General features: G+C 36.2%; 1 protein-coding gene across 1 annotated transcript in view; it reads right to left on the bottom strand.

The window, feature by feature from the left end:
• Positions 1–18884, bottom strand: part of RP1 (RP1 axonemal microtubule associated) — a 196656-nt gene extending 177772 nt beyond the window's left edge. The window contains exons 1-3 of the mRNA XM_075415269.1: positions 18246–18884; positions 16696–16867; positions 964–1127 (exon numbers count right to left, since the gene is read on the bottom strand). Of these exons, the coding sequence (XP_075271384.1) occupies positions 964–1127; positions 16696–16867; positions 18246–18884 (975 nt within the window). The remainder of the gene's footprint in view (positions 1–963; positions 1128–16695; positions 16868–18245) is intronic.
• Positions 18885–20095: the final 1211 nt, after the last annotated feature.

The following is a 20095-nucleotide window of genomic DNA, read 5'->3' on the forward strand; positions in this document are numbered from 1 at the left end:
TTTAAAGTGATTGGAGGTGAAATTAATTGCAGTCATGGGAGCAGGAAACGGCCAATAACATCTATTGCGAAGAGGGTATTTTTATCTGTCAGGCACCTAGTTGCTTATTTTATCTACTCCTTTCAGTCTTATATCCGGGTTTTTTTGATATCACAGATGGAGCATGGAATGCAGTCAGAGGTGCTGGATTCTTCTGAGAAACTATCAGACTGAAGAGGGCTGAGAACAGCATTTCCTACACCCCAAGCTAGCTACAAGGCTATTGTGAAAAAGGTGAGCTCTCCACCAACGCTGCCATTCAGTATCTTTCCTCAGTAGTGGACTTGCTGTGCTGGATACTAACAATGGAAGCACCTGGTTGTTATACAACCCTATAGCTGGCACCTGCTAGAGATGCCCACTGACAATCCCATACACACACCCAAGCTACGCAGCTTTTGATAAGCGACGTATTCTGGCTTACTTAAATCACCATGCCACAAGACTGGTGGGAGAGAAATTTGCTTGTGCAACTGGGAGCAGAAGCAGCTTCGGACAGACTTTATTACAGGTAGAAAAGTTGCTGTTATTTAAATAAAGCAGCAGGTATTTAACAAAGTTAAATATTTACTCCATACCCTAATTCTTCACTTCTTCATTTCATTTTTAATATTGTAGCCCCATTTCAAATTTAAAACCTAAACAAGTATCTGTTGTCCTATATTTCTTGGTATATTCTTGGGCACTATGTAGATTAACTTAACTAGTAAATTAAGTTCTTCTTAAACAGACAAAAAATATGTTGGATCAAATCAGCTTTGGATAGGTGAGTGGGAAACTTCATTCTGCATTAAGTCCTGTTTTTTTTTTTCCAGATACATGTAACATCCAAAAAAATGACCGTCTTTTCACCACATAGATTTTGAAATGTCATGCAATCTGGCAAGATACAAGAGGGCAATGCAATGAATATATATTACTTACTGTGAAGATGTCTTCATTGCCTCTCTGAAATAATTTTCCTTCCTCTCCATCAAGAAAAATAGGTCCTGAACTGCTGTGATCCCCATACAGTGTAATATAAACCTTTGAGCTTGTTCCTGCAGATGGCATATCACTGGTGAGGACTGACACCTTCCATTTCCTAGCTATCAAAAGATAAAAAAACTCACTGAATTACTTAAACTCAATATTCTTAAGCAAAATGCATATTAGTTATCAAAGTTCTAAACAATATCATGTCAACGAATACAGAAATATGTATTTCACAAAATTACAGCAGGCAAATATTGAGTTTGCCAAGTTGGGCATGCAAAAATCAAGAACTACCAGGCTGCATTTACATCTTTTACTCTGCATATGCCGTATGACAAAGTCAGATTTGCACAAATGTAGATCCCTTTTCAAACATAGTTTGGAAATATAGTATTAAATTGTATCAAATATGGCTTTCTGTTTATTTAGGATATATCAGCTCTGCCCAATGCAGTGCTGTGTAATGACAGCCACACAGGTTCTCAGCAAGCTAGGTTTGCAATAACAAACCCATCACTTCAGGCATTAGGGTCTCTCAAAGCAAATTAGATCTACTGAAACAGACCTCTTTAAGCAAGGATCTGTAACTTTGCAAAGGTGTGATGGGCTATACAGATGTAACAGCTGGTTTGGAATCCACTGAAGGATTACCAACCTATTCTTGTGCTGCAGTGTTAGTATTACACCCTAACATACCAATACTCTTTCCACAGTTAAATTTCATAATTATCAAGACCAAACATATGGATTTAGACTTTGGTTTAGTGGAAGCTGAGTATTAACGTCATGGAATTAAGGGAAATGGTATCACTGAGGGGTGGCTTATAGCAGGAAGGAATATTAAGAAAACACCCTCATTCTCAATGTTTCTAATTAGCTGATACCTGTCTCAAGTGGTATACGTTAATGCATTTCCTGAGCTTGCAGAGATCGTTTTGCGCCACTGATTAATATCACTGTTTCTTAAAAGAGAACTTGCTCGAATGTACAGCAGCAGTAGTAAAGGGCCTTACTGACTACTGAAGCCCCCTGTCATCTAATGACTCATCTATGCTACACATTTTACCTGCATTAGTGACTTTTCCCTCCATCACAGGATGCTTGTTCCTGTCTGCTCTGGCTAAAACACTAAGAAATAATATAGTGATGACGAGTCAGCTCATCACGATACGGTGAATTTTGTGTTTATTGACTATTTGAGATACTTCAAGTAGATTTGTGCATCTTAAATCCCAGGCAATAAGCTATCCTGCAGTTCTGTTGTGAGGTTCAGCGAAGTCACTTTTATTTTAAGTGTCACTCTGTATTTTCAGTGCTAGCCATGGGCATTTTCTTAAAGACGTCAGTGGATGTTGATCATGACACATACACAGAATTATGATGCAGCAGAATATTATTTCAGGACTAGTCCAAGCAATGATTTGAGGAATTTAGATTTAGTTTTCTATGGCATTCTGGAAAACATAAGGTAGGACTAATGCTTTTATTTGCTCATGTTTAGCCATGTCCAAAAATAAAAGATATTTAAGAAATTATAATTAGGCTGACCTAGGCATAGTGCATGTCAGTATCTTTGTATCTAGGAAATAAATGAGTTGAGACTATTTGTCCTTCATACCACTTGGCAGTTATGTTTGAATAATTAATACTACTTTTAATAAAAGGCTGAAAACAAGGCACAGTAAAGGCATATTACAAATTCAAACATATGAATGAGACCTGTTGGTAGAATCTCCAAGTCTTATTTGTGTCTGGCTATAAACATTGGGCTATACCTATTGAGGAAATTTTTACTTTTGTGTGGCTGTTGTGCTTTGTGTGTAAAATACACATTCCTTGGGAAATGCAGTATTGTAGAATCAGTAACTATTAAAATAGATATTCTCTCTCATACTTTGAGGGAAGAGAAAGGGAGATATTAACGTAATGCTTGGTTCATCTTTGAGGACAAACTTCAAGCCATTGGAACTCCACAGTAGTTTTCTGAGATTTATGTATTTGTTGGACAAATGCTTGTAGGTCCATGACTTGAGTAGAAAGTGTGAATATTTTAAAAGACAGAATCTGAGAGAAGTTATATTGTTTAAGAGCTGGTATCTAAAATACATTATTATCATGAGAAATTGGGAGTACACACCACTACTGAATTTTAAAGAGATACCCTTAAAGCAGCACTTTTCTGAAACTACTGTGAACGTGCAGCTACAGTACCAATGCTTCCTGAGTAATTATATCATCATTATTAAAAAATCAATTGTCAAAGAGCTACTCTTACCAACAGGTTACACTCCATTGTTACAAGAATTTTCATAGCCTGAACACACTAAACTGAAAGAATAGGGAAAAAGTAATAAATATGAGACCTGAGAAGGAGAAGCAACTTGCAGAATGACATTTTTCAACAACAGAGCAGTGTGACCCTTCTCGAAACTCGCGGTAATCTGCTTTTTCTACAGCTGAAGTTAGCTTGCTATTTCTATTACAAAGGGAGTTCTTTATCCAAAACAGTGTCTGCTCCAACTTTATGTGAGCCCTGACTGATAACAAGTGACTATATAATCCTCCATGTTAATCTCACTTATAACTGAGAAAACAGAATATGTATACAACATCTAAGTTACTCTATGTGGAAGTACTTAACCTCTTGTCTTAATTTAGTTTATTAAGGTGAGAAAATTGCATTAAATAGTCCCCCTAATTCTTACAGTGGATTAACGTGGTAATTAGACTAATTATATTCTATAATATCAGTGCTGTAAAAGTCAAGTAACTTGTTTAGTAGTGATAAATTAAACAATTAAATGGACTTGCTTTCTTCTGATATCCTTAGAAGTAAAGAGAAATCTGCCTTACACATTACAGAAATCAAAATCAATAAACGATACTGAAGCACTACTTCTACACACTCCAGTTGAGGAGTCTAAAACTTCTAAGAAATCAGTCATTTCTCATTAGTTTTTATGCTATATATACTTTTAGATATGCAAAACCGTGTCGTCCAGCTTTCTACTTATTGCACTAGCAATAGTAGTGATTGCTATAGATCACCAAGTGCAATAGCTTCTTCTCCAATACAATGTTTTCCATCTCTTGGAGCCTTTCCAGTAAATAGTTTCCAGTTTTCAACTCTACCCATATGTGAATATTCACTGCAAAGTCAGTAGAAGACCTGTTTGACCATTTTTTTCAGGTCAAGGGTAATAAAGATAGTCAATAAATTCTCAGTTACCTAAGTGTTTTGCATGTAAGCCTGTCATGCGCTGGCAATGAGATCTGTTTGAAAATTTAATTGTGAGATATTGCTGAAAAGAAAAGAAGAAAAAAACCAGAAAATACTGTATTTAGAAGAAATCTTAGATTTGACTGTTATTTAATAAGATTATTGTATGATTAATATTTTTTATAATCCTTCAATATTTATAATGGTTCACAGTAAAATTAGTCCCAAATGCCTTTGATTTAAAAATAGCAAATTTTCAAAACTAAGGGAAGAGGTTAATGAAGTCAACCGAACTAAAAAGCATGGCATAGCAAAGGCAAATAAAATAAACTAGTAAAAGGGTTGTTAAACCATACACATTGAAATGGAATAAGCAAAGAAGGACTACATGTACTCTATGTGCTGAATTTGAGAACACAAGCCAAGTATGCCTTCACAATAAAAAGCTTTTTTTTTTTTTTTTTTTTTAATAAGAATGGTGACATATAGCAATTGGGAAATACCAGCATGGTTGACAAGAATGGGCTATGGAATGGGAAATTCAAAATGGAAAACCAGAATGGGATGAAGAGTGCACTGAGATACTAAAATCCATGTATCTCACACCAAAGCAATACTAGGTAATGTTTTTGAACAAATTTTAAATGAATGGGGAATTATCTGCAGATATACACAGCTAAATATAAAAAACATTATCAGCATCAGTTTACTTCAGATACATGGCACAAGGTATCCAGACTTGCATTGTTCAAGTACTCAGTCTCCTCCATGATGATGAGAATTCATCTTTGTAAACAAGCAAATTACAGTGGCCCTATCTATCTGAGCATTATATGAGAAATTAGTAGATAAAATGGAGAAGTGGATTAGTGCAAGACTGTAGAGTAACAAAATAACTAGCTAAATGGGAAATTATGCATTTGTGCAGAAATGAGAAGTAAAAATTTATAGGGATACTAGTAAGTTTCTCAGGAATTCATGTTGGAATTTATCTGGTAAAAGCATAAGAGGAACAGAAAATCCAGAGTAGTAGAAAAGGGATAATACCTAACAACATAAAGTGTAAGGAAATGCATTTTAAAAATACTACCAAAACTTAATGCTGTGAATGGGGAATTTATCACTTAAAAAAATACAGGAGTGAGTCATCGATGTAACTGTAAGATGCACCAGGAGAGAGATTTCTAATTAGAGAAATTTTACTGTCAGTGTCCCAGAGTTTAGCAAGACAATCTTTTAAACACTGCATAAAGTTCTGGTAACCATATTAAAAAAAAGCCTTATTGAAACTAGAAAAGGTCCTGAGAAAGACAATCATGATGATTAGAGGAAATGGCAAAAATGTTTATGTAGAACAAGTTGAGAGAGTGTCTGGTTTTGTTGATAGGTACCAGGTAGGAAAAATACTTGTGTAAGTAGATGACAATGATGGTTTTGAGGCACATATATATAGACTAACCATGACTAGACTTAGGACAGAAATTAGAAAACAGTTAAAAGACACGAGAAGAAGGATTCAAGTTCTAGAACATCCTTCCTGTGGAAGTTGTAATGACTACAGATAACAAGTTTTAAAGTGAGATTTAGTAATTAAATGGAATTACTTACCTAATTTTGTGGTTGATTTCTAGCAGGGGGCTAAACTATGTAAACTGAAACTTCCTGGGACTGGAACTATACATTCTGTTGGCTGTTTCTTTTTTAACAATGGTAAGATAAAACCTGAATTCCTTCTAGAAGAATGGCATAATATATATAAAGCACTTGAATACCTGCTGAATTGTTTTCTATCCTGTTCTTTACACATTATTTAATATGCTTGTCACTTCCAACTAATTGTAACCTCAGGCAGTACCTCACACCCCAACTTCTGAGTGCTTAGTTTGCTCAGTAAACCTGTAATAAACATCTGATTAAAGGTTCTTGAACCTTGATCTGAAAATGTTAAGGTCTGTGAATGCAGTAGAAAGACTGCAAGTGATGGAGATGTATATATGTTCTCATTTTGACTATCTAATATTTAAACATCATTTACAGCAGAGAAGCCCGGTACTCAGCATGCTTTATGGCATCTAATTGGATTCTAGTAATTTTGAGCTTCATTTTCCAAACATAGAATTTATTTCTGTGTTGACATGTAAAAGGATGAAAAAATATCATTGAGACTCTTCACTTGGAGCAGTTCTAAAACATGCAAAGGAGGATGCCAAAAAATGTGGAGAGAGAGAGGGAAGAACATCAGAAACAAGGCCCGCATAGGAAATAACACACAGCTATTTGATGTGAAATATATTAGTCGATATATGCTGCTTCAGGGTTGAAATGTTAGTTTATTAGATAGAATACAGTGCTTCAAATAACAGAAATGTATCAGTTATTTATGGGGAAACATATCTGTCACTGGACTCCTAAAAAGAATACAGTGCTTCAAACAACAGAAATGTATCAGTTATTTATGGGGAAACATATCTGTCACTGGACTCCTAAAAAGAATTGATGAGTACTTCTAGGTTTCCTACCTGTACTGTAAATCTCTTTTGGTCCAAGACGCAAGATCCAGATCTTCCCCTCCACATACCTTCTGCCCCACAGGGAGACAATCAAAGCCTCTGGGCCGAAAGAGGTCTGTGACAGCTTTTAATTAGGACCCCAGTCTGGATAATCAAAGTACCATGGTCCAGGGCTTATCACAGCATGTACACACCAGTTAGTCTAGAAACAGCCTCCAGAATGGCCAGATTCTCATTCTCTAACTGAAAAATAGCACCTTCCTTCTTCAGGTATATCTCTGGCTTCATTGACACTGAAGCAAGGTACTACGCAGTGTTAGGGATTAAGGTCTAACCAAAAAGCTGAAATACTCTGCCTAATCACAATATCCACTAAATATTTTCCAATTTCATATCTAAAATCATTTACTGAAAATTGTAAACCATATACAAGTGCTTACTACACACATATAGTATTAAAAAAATGCTGTAAACAGGCATCCAAGATAATTCTAACAACATATTGAAAGATCCTGAAACATAGTACATATGCCTTGGATTCTCATAACACAACATATTTACAAAAAAAAACAGAACAAAACAAAAAAAAACCCAAAAGACATGCGCCAACTTTAAAGTACAGAGGTTAAAGAAGAACACACAACTAAAACTTGTAGTATACGTAGAACAAATTTAAGAGTAAGCTGTGCTGCCTCAGAAGGGAATATGGCAAGGGTAGACGGGAAGTTCATTGACACACTGTCTCCCTTCTCAGTTCTTGTGGAATCCCAGTGGCATTAAACACGCTCCTTCTCTAGCGTCCTTTGGGTAAAAAAGACAAACTTCATTTGTGGTGTGGATGATCCTCTATACAGACAGAAAGGTCTCTTTACTCACATAAGTATTCTGAAGTTGGTCTTTAAAAACTGAAATAGCAGTTTGATGATGTTAATCTATGTAAAATTAACATGACTTCTGTTTCCTACTTTTCATTGTCTTACAGCACTTGAATAGTATTCCCTACTTTTTATTTCAAATTAAACATATCAATGGATCTTGTTCTGGAAAAAGCATTTCTACTGAAAGACAATTCTCAAACCCTTTCTCAAACGTCATGAAATACAGAAATCTTGTCTTAGAACTCTGTTGTGTATTTCAAATTTCAGTTCTCTGTTCTAGTAAGTAGTAGTTGTTTCTTTACAAGTGAGATGGTATATATCTGATTATCTCTGAACAAATAACATTTCAGGGAAACTCTGGTTTTTTAACCAAGAAATCACTGTCTTAGAAGAATAGCTTTTCTTCCTATATTGGTTCCTATCAAGATCTAAGTAATTATTTGTATTTCAGCAACTATATACAATTGTGTTTTATGTTTATCTAGGTCTGGGCTGTATCTACAATGCGAGTTATATTGGGTGTGGCATTCAGCAGCTTATGCTGTGATTTTTTTTTTTTCTGAAGATGTTTACACTAATCTAATATAGAAATTCCAAGGTCTCTACTACAAGTCTTTCTTATTTTTACTGTTTCAGTTGTCCATTGTACAAAAGCAATCTTCTTCTTTTTCTTCTTTTTCTTCTTCTTCTTCTTCTGTAGGAAAGGCATTTTCATTTTTCAGATTTTCAGAGGCATTATGTTCACTGTTATTTAAAGAAGTGTCACACTTCAGAAATGTTTCAGAATGACAGGTTTCTGCTGGATCTGCCAACACAGGAGAAAATTTTTCTCCAACAATATGAATTAGGCTTATTCTTAGGGTTTGGCATATTTTTGATTTTCTGTTGGGTAGCTCACTATTTGTTGCTATTACAAGATCAGTCGATATGTGTTCGGATACATTATTTTGACAATTGCTGACTTCCATTGGTTTTACATTCATATTCTCTATAATATGTAACATCCCTAAACTGATCGTGTCTTTCAGAGTTGAAGATGTAAGAATTCCAAAATTACTAATAAAATCTAAGGTGTTATTAGCATAAAACCTATTCAAAATATTATTGGCAATCTTATTGATACGGTTATTCTTCAGAGTCACATGATTATTTTCATCTGTTATTAAATCTTCACCTGACCACTGTAAATGTTCACTCTTTTTGGCCAACAACCATGGATCCAGGTGGTTCTCAATATCAGATGCCTTTTGGTAGGCATAACCTCTCTGTTCCTCATTAATTGGTGTTATTGTCACCATCAGTATTGGACAATGCTGGCCACATATAGCATGGAGTTTATCCAGAGAATCTTCTTGCTGAAAAGCACTTCTGCTAGCATTACGAACATCAGTCGGCTGAGACTGTATGGGCTCCTCATTTAAAGGCTGTTCCAGTGGATGCACCTTGTTATCAGGCAATCTAAATTCTACAGATGTAAAGGCTGGAAAATTACTATCGGCCTGTGTGGAAAGATGTGTGGAGGTAGAACCTACCATGGCTGACGGTTTGATCTTTTCTTTGTTTGCTGCAGGAAGGGAAGTGATCTTACCATTGTGGCTAGGTTTGCTTTTTGTACTTAAATCATCCTGGAAAGGGTCTGAATCACTATTATGAGGTATATTGAAGTAGTTGCAAAAATTTTCAGAGGGTTTAGCCATGTCTTCAAGTTCTGAAGAAGAGATTTCATTGAAGACTGGGTACTGATTCAGATTGCCAAAGTGTGAGTATGGAACATCATCACTGTTAGTATCAAGGACTGTGTCTGTTGATGTTGTATCCAAATTACCATACATTCCAATCTGTTCAGGTGGTGATCTTCTTATCAAATGATTTTCCTTGAGAAGCCATTTGCCTTTATCTATCAATATTCCTCCATCTTCATTAGCTTGTACACTAGGTTGACAATGCTGTTGTGGAGATTCCCCTGAACAGTCATTGGCATAACTTGTCTCTCCTCCATTAAGAGTAGGTTGTGGTGTTGGTAAAGAAGTATTTTCTCTTCTCGACATAGTGTTGTCTGTGTTTACGTTTACTGGAAATTCTTGTGATGGTAGTGAAGAACGTGACAGTTTCTCTGCAGAACAAGGCCTAGGTTCTTGAGAAAAATAAATGTTTTTTTCCACCACTGCAGAGTGAAATTCTTCAGTCTCCTTTTGAAATACTTTTGACATGTAAGGAAACCCTTTGTGAAAGTCAGGCTTAAATGAAGCTTCTGTCTTGCCATAAAGTCGTTCAATCGTTCTTTTCACGTAGCCAGCATTATAATGTTTTTCAAGTACTGCTTCCTCCCCGCTTTCATTGGTCAAATCACTGGACGCTTTAAAGCTACAATCACTCTCTTCAGTATCTGGTCTGTAATCTGACCAGTCTGAAGTAGCAGGACTTTTTAAACACTTTTTTAACTGAGAACTGTCTGAACAAATTTTATTCTCCAGTTCTTCCACTTGCAATTTCTGTTCTCCTTCGCTCATATCACATTCTGTAATTTGTTTTGATTCATAACAAAATGATAATGGGGAGACCGTAGATGACCTCTCAGAAGTTTCCTCCAAAGTTTCTGCATCTTCCTTGTCTTCCTGTATAGAATAATTCTCATTATTATATTCCACAGAGGTCTGAGTAGCTAGTTCATGTTGGAGATTTATTTTTTTGTCATTATCTGCTGACTTTGCATTATCTAGATCAACATTCTCATCTTCACTTTTACCAGTAGTAACATGTATAACATTTTTTTCACCTTCTAACTCAGAAGTATCCTGATCCAAAATATGATTTTTATCATTAGAAGTTACACTGTGAACTGTTGAGTTAGGTTCTACTGAAGTTTCTGACTCTTCATTAGTGAATGATGTATCAGTGGTTTTATCTTGAGATTTTTTGTATAGGCTATCAGACATTTTTTCATCTCTTTCAGGTGGCTCTATAGCTGATTCAAGGCTACATGTACTTGAATCAGGATTAGCATATTGACCAGCCAGCTGTGTTTTGGGAGCACTCAAGTCTAAAATCACTGTTTCTCTACAAGGATCTTTTTGTGTATCAAAACAGCTTTCTAATTCACCAGCCAATTTTAGAGTTTCTTCAGAATTTACACTGTGCTTTGGAGTACTAGGCTCAACTGATTTCTCATTTTCATGCAAATGTATCCCATTATGAATTTCAGATATGGGCATATTCTCATGGCAATGATGTGTAGAGTTCTGCTTTTTGAGTTCTCTCCCAAAGTGTAATAAGTTATTTTCTGTTGATTGTTGAAAATGTGAGAAGGCAGCCTTCAGTTCATCAACTTTTTCTACGACTGTAGCTTGTTTCAGAAATTGTAACTGTGTAAACATTTCGGAACAGCTACAGGTAACTTTTTGCATATCATCTTTGACTGTCCCGATCAAACTCTCTCTCAGATTCAGGATAAGTAGCCAAGCTAGGAGGACGTTGGAAGAAGAACCTAAAGCTGAAGGAGAAAGATCTGAAAGGCTGCAAGTTTTTCCTATACATCCACTATGTTCTTTCTGGAGAGCAAGTAAAGTTGATTGTAGTTCATGCAGCAACATGCTAGACATGCAATTATTCTGAATATCAGTTCCCATTTTCTCATTGACAATTGTGCAATCAACTTGAACAGCAACTTCAGATTTTTTTGTTTGACATAAGTTGGCATCTTGAATATCAACTTCTGAGATCTTTTTGTCATAGTCACATGTTTCGTGAAACAGATGTAGCCTATCATCATGATGAAATTGTGACTTTAGTGAATAGTTGGCTGTTTCTACTGTAGTTGTGCTAGCATGAATCAAAGAGTCAGTTTGTTTTTCAAGTGAATCCTTGGCTGATTCTTCTAAAATTCCCAATTCACAAACAGGCTTTAATGGTTTTTTGGTTAGATTATGTTCAACCAGATGTTTTTTTCCAGTTACTTGCACTGTATTTGTGATAAATCTTGTTTCTTTCTCTATAGAACCATCAGTATTTTCTTTAGGAAAATTACAGACATTGCTATTCTCCACAGTCCCTTCTTTTTTATTTATAGGGGGTAAGACAGAGTTTGGTAACAAGTTCTTCATCCAAGTTTGGACATAGTTATGAAGTGAACGCTCAACAACCTGCTCTTGAAAGTCCTCCTGTTTTAGAGCCTCTAGTGTAATGGCATTCTCTGACATATTTAACTTGTTTGCACCCTTACTTAGATTTTTCTTCATCCCTTTTTGCTTTTTCTCTTTCTTCGATGACAAATTTTCCAAAATATTATTTTCTTTTTTTTTTTCTTTTTCAGAGTTAAGATTCTTTGGCACTTCCAACAATGGCTTTGAAATCACTGATGAATTATACGTCTGTTCAAAAGAATTTGTTGTGAGATACAGGCCTTCTTTCTTGGTACTCTGTGTATCCTGACTGTGTTCAGATTCACTGTTTGAATCAACCATCATTAGACCATCTTCGTTCTTTGCAGATGCAAAAATACTTTTTTTTTTGCCTGACTTCAATTTTACCTTGGCCAACTTGTTGTTATTACTTCTTGGTTTTTTATTACATGACAATCCATTTTGTTCCACTGAATCCTGGTGATAGAACTCATCTTCTGGACATATTCGTTTGTCTGAATTAACAGACCCATCGTTTTTTACAAAAAATTCCGTTCCTTTTTTCTGAGGCATTTCGGAATAGTGATCCATAGCCTCAGTTGTGGAATCCTGTGTGGTTTGGCTTGTGATATGCATTCCCTTGCTTTTAATCATCTCTGAAATTTCTTTACTTTTTTGATTTTCATATGTATCTTGTTCTGGAAAGTTTGACGATTTTCTTTTCGTCCTCTTTTTGGTGAAGGAAGATGCAGATTGGCTCTCATCAATGAGCTGTGTTGCCATCACAGATTCAGTCCTGACACTGATTTGATTCTCACTTTCAGTAACAGTAGGAAAGAATCCAGTTGTTGGATTTATTTTCTCAGCAGCAGCTTTACTACATGGAGTCACCATCATCTTCGTCTGGCTATGCCCAGGACAGGCTGAATGCACTGAATCTTGAGAAAAATGTAATAAATCAGCAGCATTGCATTTTGTTTCTTCTTTTGACTGACATAATTCCGAATATCTAATGAAAGAACTCAGTGATCTTTTTATTTGCTTAATATCACATGACTCATGGATGTGGTCTGCTGAACCTGGCCTAGCTGCCTGGTAAATTTTTGATGATGGTATGAAACCACTGATGTTACCTTTGCAGGCTGATACTAAACTATTATATGTGCTTTGTTCCACAACTGATTTCTCCAATATATTCTGTACCAATTTATCCTTGTCAGGCACTTCTAATGTCTTCCTATTTGTGGTTTCTACTAAATCATTACTTTCGTGGCTTACTTTAAAAAGCATTTCTTCTTTTATATTCTCTGAAGAAAGCTTTAATAAATCATTGTCATTCATCTCAGTAAACTTTGGGTTACTGACACTTGATTTTTTTCTGCTTGAATGAGCTACCATGCAATACTCAGACTTATTTTCTCTGTTCTGTATTCCTTCACTGTAGGAAAACTGTCCTATTGTCTTCTCCTGAACCTCTTTCTCAGATACCAAGGTGACACTTTGAACTACTGCTTTCTTTTGTCTAACACGCCTTGGCCCAGGGGTAGGAGGCCTATAAAAGTGAGGCCTGATATTGTCCTCAGGTACATTGCTTACATCTAGATCTGCAGAATTGTTCTTCTTACAGATGTTACAACCAGCAATTTTTAAATCAGATTCTGACTCTTTGTCTGACACTTCTGCATTGAATTGCTGTAATGAGTCTCCCTCTTCTTTATTTGAGCTCTTCAAAAATGGAACATCTTTCAGTTTTACACATTCTGATACATTTACATTGGATAAGCAGTCTTCTGGATGCATTGTAGAACTGCAAACGGTGGTATTTTTCTCATTGGAAAGGCCAGCACGACTTACTGTCGTTGTCCATTTAATGGTTTCTTCCTCCTTAATTTTGAATCGAACTTTCATTTCCACTGTGATACTCCCATCTTGATTAAGGTGAACAGATTTCTCAATGTCATCTTCATACTGTGCCACAGACAAGTCTTCACCAGTAACTGTCTGATTTCCTCCAATACCATTATGACTGCCAGGAGCATAGGAAGAATCTGAATTGTTATCATTTGAGTTGTTATCATTGCTGGACCCTTTATCAGAAGAAACTGAGAATATCTGAGATCTTGAGCTATAGCCCATTTCAGTTCTCACTACCAATATTTACATTGAAAGAACCCACATTCATTCAGTAGGTGGAAAGTAGAGCAGACAAACATCATGCATAAGGATCCAGATGGTGAGACAGCAGACAGGCAGCAAAGGGACAGAAAAGAAGAAAAGAGAAAAATTAGTACCAAAACTAAGGAAGTGTGTTTATTTTACCAGAGTATGAGAATATAAAAAGAAAAACATGGCTAATTTTGCAGATCATTTTAAGAAATTATTAGAGAAATATAACCTATTTTTAATAAAGAATCAGACATTTAACTACTTTTCCATTTAATTTTATTTTGCAATATGATCTTTCTAGTGCTAGAGCTCTAGTCTTCTTTGAAGCTCCAAAGACTAAAATAGTATCAAATGTTCTCATTTTATCTGTTGTTGGAAGCTGAGGTTGCCTTGAACCTTTCAAGCGATTCACAGGCCCTCGTTTGTTTGGGCTTCAAGCTGCCAACTTTACTTCTTCATGCCTTAGTGATCATTAATATATCATTTCCTATTAGTTCTTACAGTACTGCTAAAATGTGCCAGTCAAGGTGAACATATATGTATGTCCCTGGGCTTAATCCAACAATCTGCAGCATATGAGTAATTACTGTGAGTAGTGTCACTGACATGTGGATAAAGGGTTCAGATCCAATCCACTGGACTGACTTTCTATAGAGAAGTAAACAATGAAGCACTTGAACTTCTTATAAAATCTGAATTTGAATCATAACATTCTGAGATACATTTTATGCTACAGTACTGTAGACAATGGAGCAAAATTCAGTAAAGCCAATGAGAATACCTACAGACATTAATGAATTTTGAGTTTGGCCCAATATGTGTTTGCGTACACATTAAATATTCCCAAAATCTGTTTTGCTTATTCTGTAATAACATGGCTTTTAAAAAAAAAATCTCATCGCTCTCTAGCAGTTGTCACTGAAGAGGTGAGAGATAAAAGAACATTAGATAAAAATAAAGTTTTGCTGCCTTCCAAGAAGTTCTGCATGTGCGAGAGAAACAGTGCATATACACCCACACAAAGATATTCACGACTGCTACTGATACCTAAACATATAGAAGCCACCATTTAACAGAAAGGTTTCACTTGCAGAAAGCTATTTTAACACATGTAATATTAACTTATCTACATTGCTTGAATTTAAGCATTCTTTTTTGCTCAAGTGAGTCACAAATGGTTTCACATCAAGACTTTCACAGTTAACATGTTACTATTCCAGATGCATGTCTATAAATTTAGGCGCAGTGCCTTACAAGTCTCCCAAGCATATGTTTTACTATGAACTGAATCAGAAATAAAAGTTTGTACCAACTCCTTTAACACGGACCAGACCTTCTGCTTCCCAAAGTAAAAGTCTCACCTTCTTTGTCTCAGGAAATGGAATTGGAACAAAGTGCCTGAAATTTGAATTTTCAGACTCTCACATAATCAGTGATGTGTCCTACATAGGATACTTTTTAATTTCTCAGGTTGTTTTTTCCTCTCTCTTTCTGTAATTGCTGTTAACTACTCAGCTACTCACATTTACTACCATTGCTCAATCTCTGGCTAAGAGCAAAATTTGGGTAGGATTTTTGTTTCTGCAGAACTTTCATTCTCAGAATGTTCCTGTTCATTTTCTCTTGACTCATCATTTATGCTCTGCAAACAACTCTCAAGTTGTGCAAGCCAAAGCATATGAAGATTGAGAAAAACTAAAATTAATAGTTTGGTGAGGACACAATAAACTGTAAGGGATGTGGAAGAAATTCCTTCAAGTAAATTGAAACCAAGTGTCTTATGTATCACTGTGCTCCATCAGATTGTCAAGATCACTGTGTAAAGTCTCAGTACAGAAACAATTGCAGTGTTCCCTGTGTTCTCCAGTAGAGCATGCAGCTGTATCAAGAGTACAAGGTACCTCCGAATTAAACAAGTTTCCCCCTAGACAGTAGCAGTGCCCTGCAGGATGCTCTGTTGCTGAAGATTGCCATGTGACCTAAAGCTCTGGTACCACAGCATTTTTTTCCCTTCAACATCAGGCTATTCAGCTAGCCTGGCTTCTCTCCAACAACTCCTCGTATTCTTGATCATCCACTAGCCACTTCACACTCTTACTGACCTTGGCAGTGGCACAAGTCTATGAGTAATCAAAGGGAAAGTACATTTTTATGTACTTTTTTCCAAATTTATCCAAAAAACATGTATCAGTCACAGCCATGAGGATACACAGAAGGATGTCAGGATGCTGTTTAGACAAAAGCAGCTTCAAAACCATGATGAATTTGTGAACGGACGTGTGCTATAATGTTTCTCCTGTTTATGTGGAACATGGAACACGCGAAAAAGTGAAAGTCATGACAATGACAAGTCAAACCTTCACTTGCTAAGGTAAGTTCTGAAAACTGCACAAAAGATTTGCTCAAGAAATTCAGCCAATGAAGAGCCTGAAGTAGCCAGCGGTTTCTCTTTTACCAGTGCCATTATTGACTGTGACACCAAAAAATTAATAACAGTGACAATCAAGTGCATTAAAATAAAACATACTTATAGATTTGTATCGATGTTCTAAATAAGTCTGTTTGAAAAAAAATATGCATACTAGCTGAGTACATAGAATAAACTCACAATTTTAAAAAGAACATTAACCCTTTGATCTTTCTTATGCTTATAGAGGAGTCAGAGCAGATGTAAAGTTCCAACTAGCCTTTTTGAATATCCTTGATCCTAGTAAGGTTGTCATGGTTTATGTCTTATGTTGAGAGAGATAAATCAAATAATAAAATACAAATTAATTCAAAGAACTTACTATTTTCACTTTCTGACTTGGCATTTGCTTTTGGGTACACACGATTTGCAATTCCAAGCAATTTACCAGGCCGTGAATACCCAAGAGAATCATAATTGCTTGGTTTAAAAGGCTCTCTCCCTGCTGCGACAACAGCTCCAGAGCACGATATCAGGGCCTGAAGATTAGGAACCTGGGGAAAAAAAAAAAAAAGTAATATTAAATTCTCTGCCTTAGTAACCCCCCTCAAAAAATGTAAGAGATTTATCCCTTTCGTGACTTAATATCTTCACTTTTTAATCTCTACATTAGTTTGCAGCAGGCTATTAAATATGTATCACAGGACGAATTAATTTTTCAATTCCTATAAGGCAATTCCTATCTCTGTAAGGGTATGTCTCTTTATATAAATATATTAGAAAAAGACTTCAAGAAGCAACGTGGATCCAGATCAAAATTTTTTTATAATTCAGGTGTTTGCATATGTAATTTTGTTTCATTGTTGCACAGAGACTGTTCATAGCCATGAAATAAGAGTACACATTTGGAGGTAGATACACACATGAACATGTATTTGGAGAAAGAAAGGGGAAATTCAGAATACACCACAAGTACTTGACCTGTACTGCCACAGAGGAATAGGACAGAATCACAGAGCAACATATGCTGGAAAAGACCTCTGGAGCTCATGTAGTCTAACCCTCTGCTCAAAGCAGGTCTGACTGGATCAAGGCATTCAGAGCCTTGCCTAACAGTTTTGAATTTATGTTCCAAAATATATCGCAAGATAACGTTTACAAACTGCACTTCACTGACTCATAGGTGATCAGACATTTTCCCAACCTCATACAAATTTCACCAAATGGAGGGTAAACCCAAGATTTCCCTTGAACTCTCGGAGCTCTGTATGCAAATCTCTTTCTAGAGATCTGTTAGGTATAATCACAAGTGCTTTCTGTGGTTAAACAACACATAGATAAAACACTAAGTGAGATAAAATGATATAAAACAACATGTGAGATGAAAATCAAACTTATTAGTGCTGTATCATCTGGGTTTAGAGGTACAGAACCCGGTCTATGTTTTAAAACTATAACAGACAATCAGGTGTTATAGATCCAAGTCATTAATGGCAAACCTGTTTGCATTTGTGTAATGATAAAATACGTGTGGCTATTAGATACTACCTACAGTATTTTTAAAACAATAAAATTCGCAGATAAACAGCATGAAGACTAAAGGAAGATTCTGTGTAAATGGGTAAAAACACAGAATTGAGAGCATGCCTGAAAGAGGCCTGAGTAGGAAAAAGAAAAGTGATTTTTCATGATGACTTAAAATAAAATGTTCTCACTTGCTTCTCTGTGATCGCAAGATCCCAGTATATTTCCTCCAAGCTAGTGGCCTTTTTGAAGGGGAAAAAGCATAGAAAGGAAACAACTGAAAATCATTACACCACCTCTTACACCAGGCCGATGTCCCAGGCTTATAATTGGTAAAATAACATTTTTAATTGAAAATTATCTAGAAGCAATCATGGAAAAATTATTAGTACTAATTTTTATTCTCACCTTTCTGCCATCAGTGGTATATAGTTTCACCACTGGATACTGCATTAACTCACTCATATAATCCAGAAAGGCCTCGAAGGTTTGTGTATTTTTCTTTCCCAGAACTATGGTGCGCCTGAGTCTTACATCCCCATTTTTGAAAACAAGCATCTTTTTGGGAGTTGTTATTTTGCTTTCTCGATGGCTAAATCCATCTTCATTCTCCCTTGCTAACTGCACAGCTCGACGACGAGCACTCACAGGCCTACTGATCTGCCAAGGCAGCGGCTTTTTGCTAGCCTGTTCCAGGTTGATGGGCTTCATTTTCCTCTGATGGGAGCAAATATAAGATTTTCCATCTTCAAGATCCTCCAAATTGGTGATGCTGTGTCTCCCTTTTGGTGTACTAATATTCCTTACTCCGAAAGGTAATGGGACCCTTTTGGATAAAGTGTCCAGCAAGACATCAAATGTTTTGTAAGATCGGTTATTAATGACCATCTTGATCCCATTAAACTGAGGATCTCCACTTTTATAAAAACAGATCCGTTTTGCCACCACAGGTTCAGTAACATTGAAATGACGCGTTGATAAACTCTGTTCACTCTCGGAGGAGTTTGGCTGATTCACCGAGTAACTAGTTGAAGATGTTTCACTCATTTTGACAGCAATCTGGAAGAAAGAGGAGATAGATGTAAAACTTTTCTTACAACTAGCAATAGTATGGTCTTCATTTTGAAAGGTGCAGAAAGAGAAATGATAAGAAACCCACAGCTGCAAGTTGTGCCAAAAATCGTTTGATTTAAATGGATCCAAGCTGTTATCTTTACATTCCACAAAGACTCCAGTACTGTCGGATTACGTTAGCATAGCTCTACTTGCAAATATTCCCAAGACTCTCCAATGTAATTTCAAATCTCTTATCATTTTTGTACAAGAGACCTTTCCTTAGAGGAATGTACTTTGTCAGTCCAGAACGATAATTAGATATTTTCTTTCTTGAGGATGAAGCTAATGACAACATTTCATATTTAAGATATTAGAAAAATCCTTGTTAGAAGGGAGCAATTTGTGCCTCGGCATGAGCCATAGTCAGTCCAAAATAACAAAACTGAGAGACAATGCCATTCATTCTGATCTCATATACTAGTTTTATACCAGGGCAAATCCATTGGAGCCAGAGAAAGGCCTCCTGATTTACCATACCGTAATCTATACCAGAATAAGGCCCAGAACATGTTTTAGAGTTGTTCCATCATAAATTGACATATCATTTGCTTTTCTATTATGTTTTACATTTCATGATACATAAGCCACTACAATATTTGCATTTATACTAAGAGAAAAACTACTGATCAAATAAGACTGTTTTGGTAAGTCAAAAGTCTTTAAATACTTTATAAAGATACAAAAATTTCAGGTATTCTTCAGCAGAAGTAGCCTTTCAATAGAAACATTTCAATACCAGTCTTTTAAACAACAGATTATTTCTGACAACTATATCAATAGTTGTCTTGCTTGAAAATAGAGTACTCTCACTACAGTCTTTCCACTTGAATCCAATCAATAAACAGGTACGGTAATGACAAACCTTTAAATGAATAAAATCATTTATCTTAGTGATTGGCTTGCTTTGACAGGAACACAGGGTCCAAACTCTTTTCAGTGGTGCCCAGAGACAGGACAAGGGGCAATGGGCACAAACTGAAGCATAGGAAGTTCCATCTGAACATGAGGAAGAACTTCTTCACTCTGAGGGTGACAGAGCACTGGAACAGGCTGCCCAGGGAGGCTGTGGAGTCTCCTTCTCTGGAGATACTCAAGACCTGCCTGGACAAGGTCCTGTGCAGCTGGCTGTAGGTGCCCCTGTT

The sequence above is a fragment of the Opisthocomus hoazin genome, chromosome 3, assembly GCF_030867145.1.
Source record: "Opisthocomus hoazin isolate bOpiHoa1 chromosome 3, bOpiHoa1.hap1, whole genome shotgun sequence".
NCBI classification, from domain to species: Eukaryota; Metazoa; Chordata; class Aves; order Opisthocomiformes; family Opisthocomidae; genus Opisthocomus; species Opisthocomus hoazin.